Here is a 10,222-nt window from a genome sequence, read left to right on the forward strand (position 1 = left end):
GAGCTTCTACTTCCGATTTTTTATAACCAGACATTGAACAACCGGCCCTTATGAATGTATGTTCACACATATGCTTTGATTAGTAACCCAGTGGGAATTAGGAGCACGTAATAATACCTTATTAGCAACTTACTCTTCACCTGGCAGTCATTACCATTTCCCTGCCGAACGTCCCTTACTTTTACAAAGGCATGGCCGCCTTATGTAAGTAGGAATTTAGAATGTACATTTGGTATCAGACATACTTCTGAGCCGCTTTACAAAGTAAGTTACTAGTAATGCAGAGCAGTCGCTCGGAGTAATTCGGTGTTTGGAAATAACTTCGGCTGCACGTTATTTTGCAACTGACAACGTAATGTGTCTTCGGAGGTGTTCATTTTGCCCTTTACTAGTAGATGACATTGGCCATGATGACAATTTTGGTACTAAAAACTGAAAGAAAGCATGGCTTACCTCGCAAGGTGCTTACCTATTTTCCCAGTGGGAATTTGTATAGTCTCTCTTCGTAGCTGCATACATGCATATATACGTATGTATGATTGTATATACATATATGTATGTATATGTAGCTCAGCTCTTGGAAACTGATATTTCTTTAAAATTGAATCTTTTAACTTTTTAATTGAATTTTAGTTTCATGGTGGAAGTTGCGAACGGATTTTCTGGCACGGTTGGATAGTCAACGATGTTATTGAATTCGTCTTCTCTGCGCTTGCGCTCTTCGTTCTGGCTTTTTCCTACGAAGCGCTTAAGTTTTTTAGCCAACAGCTCGTGAAAAAGAACGAAATGAAGGAAGCCCACGGTGCCGAAATGTCTACCACTATTAAATCGAACTGCTCAGAGGCGCCATTGACTGGGCCCAACCGAATCGTCAATTGGCGTGCAATCAACACTTCAGCCCATATGGTCCAGACTTTGTTGTACGCAGCACAGGTTACGATTTCCTACGTGTTGATGCTGGTTTTTATGAACTTTAATTACTGGATCTGTCTCGCTGTAATTTCAGGTTTAAGCTTGGGGTTTTTCGCATTTGGCTGGATGAGGCGTATACATTTTTTTAATGAATGTTGTAATTAAACAAATCAATAAGCGTGAAAAATTTACACAAAGGATTACGAGCAGATCACTTGTTTTCATTAAGCTGATGCATACCATGGATGTTACATAGTTTAGAGTGAAATCTGTTAGAAATAACTTTTGGTACAACCACAGCCATCGGATAGGAAAGTTAAAGTTCTCCCCATTCAAAGGAAGTTTTCGAGGATGGCTGCGGATTCAGAAGTCCGTGCATATGAGAAACGTTGTTGACCGACATTCACTAGGGTGTGTCCAAAAACGATTCTTTTACGTCCGGTTCAAGCAGCTCATGACCTCCGGTGTTTACACCAAGTATCTTCTGGGTAGCAATGGAACACCCGCTTATAAGCGAGCTAATTGTGAGAAGGTGAACCCCAAGGTAAAATTAGGAAAGCATTTTTGGCCTCTTTTTATTTTATATAGTGTCATCCCTAGATATTACGCCTCCAAATTTAAGTTTGTTGGCGATAACCATTAAGCCAAATGTATGTATTCAATTTATAACTATTTAGTTAACGAATTCTTTGCTTACCTAAATTGGTGAAATCCCAAAATGAAATCATTATTTTCACCAGTAGCTTGTTTCTGTAACTCTTCTCTACCGATTATTTCTCAACTGGTAGAGAATATACGTCATTCTCTAATACTCATTAGCAGTAGAGAACAGGGTGGCGAATTCATATATCAATTCGCCTTCATAGAGAATTGTTACAGAAAGGAGCTACAGAACTCTTACGAAACGTCGAATTACGAACTTATGCTGTCCGCAAATCAAAAAAATGAAAAAACCAAATCGACCATGTTGTGATAGACGGAAGGAACGTTTCCCATGTTTTAGGCGTCCATACGATCGGAGGGCCAAACATTGACTCAAATCACCATCTTGTTGCAGTCAAGATACGCACCCGTCTCTGTGCAGCAAAAATGTGCTTCTAGCATTACAAGGAACTTCAGGTCCTGTAGTTCTCCGATCTTCTGGACGATCGTCACATGGCTTGGGCGATAAATTCGTTCAAACCATTAAACTCGCCGGGGACCGATGGCATCATACTTGCGACAGGGTGAGGACGGGGTACATCCCCAAGGCTTGGAGGGTAGTCAGTGTTGCTGTTTATACCTATCAGTCTGTCTTCGTTTTTGCTAAAACCGCTAGAGAGATGGATAGACCTGTACAGATGAAACGCGTTTCGTCGGAACTCTCTTTCAAGAGTTCAACATGCTTATTGCAAGGTCGGTGGATTCCACCCTGCACACATTGCTAAAGTGGTCAGAGGAAGCCTTCACGCAGTAGGGTCCTTCCTTGATATCGAGGGGGCCTTCAGAAATGTCACTCCAGAATATGGAGATTGAAACTAACCTAATAAGGCTTATCTACAGCTAACTTTGTGACAGAACTGACGCGGCGGAGTGGGGGAGAGCCTGAACTCAGCGCAGAGACAATAGGGGCACTCCGCAAGGTGGTGTTATCCTTCCCCTGCTCTGCGTTCCTGTTGTGAACGACCTTCTAAAGGAACTGGAAAAAGTGGGATTAGGGTTCGAAATTTCAGACTTTGGTATCGATACTGAGTACTCATTCTGGCATCGAGGTCATGGTATCGATACTCTAAAAGTATCAGGGAAAAAGTATCGATACTACTCAGTATCGGACTCATTAAAATACGTTTTTTGGGATACTAAAATTATTTTATTCTTCAATCGTGTATCTAAATAGTTATTTCCTGAAATTAAAACAATAGACATTAAAATATTTTATTTCATCGCAGAACTTAATTTCACGTTAGAAGTAACTTTAACGTTAAATCTACAAACATACATACATACATTTATATATATACTTTCACGAATTTCAAATTTTATTAAGAATTTTTGTAAACTTTGTGGGTATGCATTTTCGTAGCCTATTAAATTTTGTATAATTATGTGCAAGTTTGAATCAAAACCTAACGGTAGTAGGCTACACGTGAAGATGAATAGGTTACAAAACTGCATACCCAAAAAGTTTCTAAAAATTCTGAATTTTTGTGAACTTTGCGTAAAGTTTTATGGCCTTATTCATAAAAAATAAAAAAGGTTTATAAACTGAAAAATGTACGAAAATGTCATTTTATTAAGCTCTTTAATCCTATTTTATTTTTTATGAATAAGGCCATTAAACTTTAACTTATTTGGTTTATGTTATGCAACAGACCACACGAAATTTCAGTTTATTTTAGGTGATGGACAAAATTGAATGATAGTAATCCATATAAGCAAAGAATATTAGGTTGTCAATGGAAGAAAAAATTTAAAAAGTGTGTTTTTTAAAAAGTATTCGATACCATGATACAAAAAAGAAGGCAGTTTCATTACTACTATTCTGGACTTATCACTTTGGAAGACATCCCTTTCTTCTACCAAAAGAGTTGTAATGGAGTAAAAAAGCGCAAGATCTATCTTATTGTTTCGAAAAAAGGCCAAAAGGAGTAGTCCTTTCTTGTTACCTTTGAAAGATCTCTTTGTTTGCTGCAAACCAAGTATTTTTTTTTAATATGCATGCTGGTTAATTATATTCAAAATAGTACCTTACATATTGCTCATTTTAACTCAAAAAAGCGAAACTATAGAAAAACGGCTTAAAGGTTTGAATTTACATATACAAAGTAAAAATGAATTCATATTTTGCCCTGGAGAGATACTGGTAATCGATATAGCTATTTTTATTTAAATCAATATTTGTATTGTTTGGATTATGACACCATTGAAGTAAATGAGCGATATGTATACATAATGATTTTTATAGGATTTGTGTTGCTGTTGTTTTTTTTGTAATTAATAATATGTATATACATATAATTTGTATGGGAGATTTTTTCGACTATGCGCGTATAACGCGGAAGCATTCTAGGTGTAATTTTGAGCGAATTTGCTGCAGAAACCATGGGTCTAAAATCGATTTGGAGTTTGCCAAATTTCGAAAATAGGTTTCTTAGCATTTTGCTGTAGTGTCGAAAAGAAGTACTTACATTTTGTTTAAAAACATGCTGAAAGGGGTTTTTTGGTATGAGGAATCCGTTTCTGCACTTATCTTTTTCTTAAAACTTCCACCAGAGGACCTGTGAAAATTTTCCCATTTTCTTCGAGACCTACTTTCGAAATTTGCCAAACTCCAAATTGATTTTAGACCCACGATTTTCTCGGTAAATTTGCTTAGAACTACGCGTAGAATCCTCCAAAGCTATACGCGCATAGTCAAAACAAAAAAAAACAAGAATGACTCGCCCTAATAAACAGATATCGTCGTTTAAAGTACAAAACCGCGTAACTGACATTGGCTGCCAAAAATTGGATTTGCTCACTCAAGCTCTTGGCTCGATCCTTATCCATTCCTCCTGAAATATACTAGCCAGAAATGCGATTGCTTTATAAAAAAGAGAACCATTATGAAATAATTTATGCAACCTCACATACGCGGTTTTTCATTATCTTGATACGCGGTTTTGCATTTTGTTGATACGCGGTTATGTACTTTAAACGACGACATGTATGTATGCGCGTACAGTATAAGTATGTATACACTTAGGTCTCTTTTTATGCGGTACATGCGTTCCTCAGAAAGCCGTATAAAAAAATCCGCAAAAAAAAGTTCTTTACTTTCATACAAAAACAGGGGATGCGTTCCAGCATTTTCAAAAACCGCATAAATTCAGATACTCCATGTAAAAAATTCTAAAAAATCCAGTGAGGCATTATTGAGCAAAAAAAGCAATTTATTTCTTCACTTCAACACTTATTATTCCATGTAAAACCGAACATTAATGAAACATTTAAATAAAATTGTATCTGTATTTTAACAAAAAAAAAAACAAAAATACCACAATAAATACATGAATTATGTAAGAATACATAAAAAAAAAATTTAGAAAAAAGGTGTTTTCTTAACAGCGGTTGCCCCTCGGCAGGCAATGGCAAACCTACGAGTGTATTTCTGCCATGAAAAACAGCTTCCCATAAAAATACAATCGCCGTTCGGAGTCGGCGTAAAACTGTAGGTCCCTCCCCTTTGTGTGACAACATCAAGGCGCACGCCACAAATCGGAGGAGAAGCTTGGCCAAACACTAACATATGTGTAAGCGCCAATCTATTATTATTATTATTATTATGTAAGAATACAAAGACAAAGTATTTATCAGAAGCATTGTCTTTTACACACTGAAGAAAGTAAATAAAAACTCTCAAGAAAACAAAATCGCTACTGCGAAATAATGGTTTGAAAAACCGCATAAATTCAAATCCACATAAAAAGCGACCTAAGTGTATACAAATATTTGTCGACTTCAATCCCTCGAAATCGCTGCGGACCGTAACGCACTTCTCGAAAATTACCTCCGGCTCTTTTAATGGAATTTAACGACTTCATTGACAATTCTTTCTGAAAATAAGTAATACATATAGACCTGCAGTGCAATAATAAAAAGAGACCGGCTGTCATCGATTTCAGAGTTATTGGTGTTTATACTTAGGTACAACGAGCATGAATATGGGCAGAGGCGAACCGTAAATGAGTGTGTACCCTGAAAAGGGACGGTACTGGTTCTTCATCTATGCCAACTCAAGAGAGGATTTTTTTATTTAAATTTCTTATTTCTCCAAAAGTGTTAAACTGGCATATATGGGAAATTGAAAGAAAAGAAAGAAAGAAGGATTAAATAAGAAGCCTGAACACCAAGAAAAACCACGATATGAAACCATGAAGAATGTCATGAAGAAAGTGGAAAAACTTCATCGTTAGCTTTTGTAATGAATGAGATTCAAAGTGATATACAAATGTTTAAAAAGCATGCATTTAAACTTATTTAATCCTTTAACTTACTTTTAAAAAAGTGACAATCTGGAAAATATTTTACAAAAATGCAAAAAAAAAAAAAAAATTAAATAATTTTTGAAGAGCCTGAAAGCAGTTTCGTATTCTGCACAACTTTTCACTTCGGCAAACGATTTAAGAGGATTAATTTGCCAATCTTAAAAAAATATAAAAAATTCTTTTTTCATGTTCATTCCAAAAACAACAGAGTTATGCCACTTTTTAAAACGCCTTTTGATGTTTGTAATATTTTTTGCTTCTCCTGTAAAATAAAAAAAAAAAAAATAATTGTTAGTTAGGGCCTTTTTGAATTAAGCTAACGATATGTATGTAGGTATAGTATATACCTACTTACAGCTATGGTTCCAAAATTTTTTAGGTAAAACTGCTGAGAGGCAGCCGGAAGATTTTCGAAGTTTTCTAACATAACAAAAATGTTTTCAATTCATAAAAAAATAATAATAACACAAAAAATATTGTTGAATACTACATGGGAGGAGGGCGTGGCTATTGACAGATTTCTACAAAATTTAATACTAACATAAATTATACCAAAGGCAATTTCGGCACCGACTTTAATTGAAATATCTAAATTTTGTTCGAGTTAGCGTGTTTATGTATGTATGTATGCATATGTGTATATATGTATGTACATAAATTTAATACGGTTGACAAACGGGCTCGCTTATGTGCACATACCGTCTTTATTTGCATTAACCCATGCATGATCCTCTTTCAAATGTCAATAAGCGGCTGAACAAATGCACACAACTTTTCATGCATTTGTTCGAGCATAGATATATAATTTTGTGTACATATTTCATAAAAGCTATGGAGGTCTCCACTATATTTGAAAATTAAAGAGTTCTATCTTTAAGCTAAGTAATATTTGTTTAACCCCCTAATCGATGGGACCATTGTGTTCGGAACACGCTATGACTTATGTAATATGTATGTAGGAACTGCATCCGGTCATAATCGCTTGTGCTTCACGCTCGATTTGCTTGGAATTTTGTTTTTCACTATACGAAAATATTGAGATTGGATTTCATTTGGGGTAACGAAAACGACGAGAAGTCTGATGAAGAGATGTGTGGTGATCTCCGAAATAGCTGCTATCACTTCTACCGCTTTTCAATTTTTCCTAATAAACAATCGTGGTATAAAGCTCAATAAGAATATTAAAAATAAAATGTAAATAAGCCACAATAACACTGAAAAATATCAACCGATACAGTCAAACAAATTATCAAATAAGCATATTTACATTTTTTGTTTTGTCTCTATGGATTACTGTATACAGTGCTTACACCCAAATTCATAAAAAATAAATAAGACTTTAACTGATTTATAAATCGAAAAATTGTATGAAAATGTCACTATGTAAAGCTCTTTAAACCTATTTTATTTTTTATAAATAAGGCCATTAGTTTATACCGCGGAGATCATGCTATTTTACGATTGCACTCGCTTATGCCATATTCTGACCGACATCGGAAACATGTTTTCGTTTCTAAAACTGGTTTTCGCCCTAAAACTTGTGTTTTCGTCCATGTAAAATTTGTCAAACGAAAACCAGTTTTCGCTGAAAACTACTTGAAAACTCACGTCGGTGTCTTCACTAGCTTTTTTTCGATTATTTATCGATGTGGAAGTCATATTTTATCAGCTTTAATAAGTCAGTTCGAATTTATTGTTAATTGGCTGACCAAAGTAAAATAAGAATGAAACTAAAAGGTTACTAATGAAAATAAAATCAAAGAAAAGTATTTTGGTGTTGTTTTTGTGTAGCAAAACTGTTATCAAAGGATGTAAGCAATGTCAACGAAAACACTACAACCAGTTTGAACAGCCTGCAGCCCACAATCCTAAAACTCGTTTTCAAAGGGTTTTCGTTGTCGGCCAGAACATGGTATTAGACAGTTGAGGTAAAGCGACTAACAGTGTTATTGAGCTTATTCCACCAGCTATTATTCCACCTATTTCATTTTTATTTCTGGAACATACAGATTAATGAGCCTCAATATTTATAACCAGGACGGTAATCATTATAAGTGAAATAATTTAAATCAGCATTTCATCATTATTTTATGACTTTTTTCGCTCAGAACTGAAAATTACTATTGATATCCTGAGTTTCGCCCGAAAAAAAATTTAACCGGAAAATTTTAAATCCGCTCATAGTAATTATGCACATGGAAACCAAAAGAGAAAAGTGCACAAGTTCGGGGGGAAAAAAGTGGTGTGTGTGCTTTTAACCAGACGCACCTACCGCCATACAGACGCAACGAATTTAAACTTTGGCCTGAAAGTTTGATGTTTATTGGTTTTATTATGGTGTTGCTACTTCTGAAAATAATACGTGCGAGGTTCCATTAGAAACTTTAACCTTAGTGCAAAGATTAAGTGTTTTTTTTTTAATAAAACTAACAAACGTGTGGATAGGACATGTGTAAACACCTTGAATCAACCAAAAAAATAAGAAATTAAAGATTTAAATGCATTTTTATTACCTTCCTTTACGTTTGGAAATCATGCTCTAAGTAAATTTTTTGAGTGAGTGTTGAATAAATTGCGATTCATAATTCAATAATTCAAGTGTTTGCTAAGAAAAATATATAGTTGAACTCATCTGATTTCAATAAAATTGTGTGAGTACTTTATCTATATATCAAAAGAGCTAAAGGTTGTTATATTTTATTAGAGAAGTTGAGGTTTAAATTTTGTGTTTGTTACATAATGTTAGAAAATCGCGTTGATTTTTGGCAATTTTTTAAGTCTAAGGTGTTGTCCATTTTCTCCATTCAAAAAAAGTAAGTGCGCCTGGGCCACACTGGAGAAGTTAAACTTACGTTACATATGTATCTAGTTTATCTCATAGCTAGAGCGGATATTTTTATGCATTGGCATAATGCATATTTTATGCGTTTGCGCATAATTTACGGGTTTATTGCGGTGGAAACTCTTCAAACTATCAATCAGCTTGAAAACCAGTTTTACAAAATGCCGAAAGAAAAAGCTTCGAACAAAGAAGTTTTGTTAAGGGTGGTGTGCGAATACAAAGATTTGTTCCGCACCGTGTACGGGTGATGGGATAAACAGAAATTAAGTTACGAACAATTACCTTGATGGCGGTACCAGGAGGAGGACGAGGTTAGGCTTTCGATGCTTCCTTTTCGGGAAAAAAACATATGCAGTAATAAGTCAATTATTAAAATCGACGAATAGTTAGTTTTATGTCAACTTTTGTGTACTTCTATTTATGTGTTTTTATACAACATACCTCTATTGGTTATTGTTTCCGAATTAGCTTCGAATAAAACGCAGTTTGTTTACTAAAAAAAAAAAAATATTTATTTATCTTAAAATGCATATTTTAATGCATATTTTTTAATTTTTTGAGCTTATTTTATGCCCTAAAACGTATAAAAAAAATATCCGCTCTACTCATAACCAATATACATCTGTACCATTTCAGTGTCCAATTTCCGTTGAATTTGCCCATTTACTCCCAGCCGACCAACCGCCGCTAAAGAAGTTTCACTTCAAAAAATAATTGTCGAACATACTTTGTATTTATGGAAGAACCGGCTTGAAAAAAATTGGCAAAAATTAAAGCGATTTTTTAGCAATTTCAAACTTGCACTTGAATTTTCTTAAAAATTTACGCCAGCTGCGATCCGAACCGGGGTTCTCAGTTGTGGTAGAGATGAGTCGGCGGGGCCAAATTGATATCCAATTAGACCAGAATGAGACTAGTTCCGACTAATTAATGCGCAATTGTACCCGATTGAGAGTCATCTCGGAATACACTCTTTAGAGGTTAGTCGCACAATTTTTTTGCAGGATACGTGGCAGGTGCGTGGCATAAATGGACGCCAGTCGAGCGCGAGCACATGCCTACCAATTGATTGCGGCATGCAAAATTAATTCGAATGCACCTGAAATGGTTATTTAAGAAATTAATAACGCTCATTAAGTGCGATGTGTGATCAGCCGTTGTATGTATTGCTTCAATGGAGCTGGAGCTTTCAGGCACCTTTTTACCTTTTGCTCTGACAGCATGCCATAGAGAAGACATAAAGCTGTGCAATGTAGCCGAGTCGGCTGCCAACTCGTGGTGCCATCCATTTTGTTCGCGTAAATTTCATTACGAATTCCCTGCCCTGTACGGGGAGCCAGTCAATGAAAAAGAAAGAGTTATTGGTATCCCTACAACACATCCATCTCCATGTACATAAATATGTACGAATTTATATATTCATTTTTTCCCTGCTCATACGAACGTGTTGCAATATTGAGCA

General features: G+C 35.3%; 1 protein-coding gene across 1 annotated transcript in view; it reads left to right on the top strand.

Moving 5' to 3' along the window:
* The window catches only part of LOC118734530 (high affinity copper uptake protein 1-like), a 2,905-nt gene extending 1,637 nt beyond the window's left edge, over positions 1 to 1,268 (top strand). The window contains exon 2 of the mRNA XM_036464249.1: positions 634 to 1,268. Within this exon, the coding sequence (XP_036320142.1) occupies positions 634 to 1,077 (444 nt within the window). The 3' untranslated portion in view covers positions 1,078 to 1,268. The remainder of the gene's footprint in view (positions 1 to 633) is intronic.
* Positions 1,269 to 10,222: the final 8,954 nt, after the last annotated feature.

Source organism: Rhagoletis pomonella, unplaced genomic scaffold, assembly GCF_013731165.1.
Source record: "Rhagoletis pomonella isolate Grant_MI unplaced genomic scaffold, Rhpom_1.0 Rhpom_scaffold_00002, whole genome shotgun sequence".
Classification (NCBI taxonomy): domain Eukaryota; kingdom Metazoa; phylum Arthropoda; class Insecta; order Diptera; family Tephritidae; genus Rhagoletis; species Rhagoletis pomonella.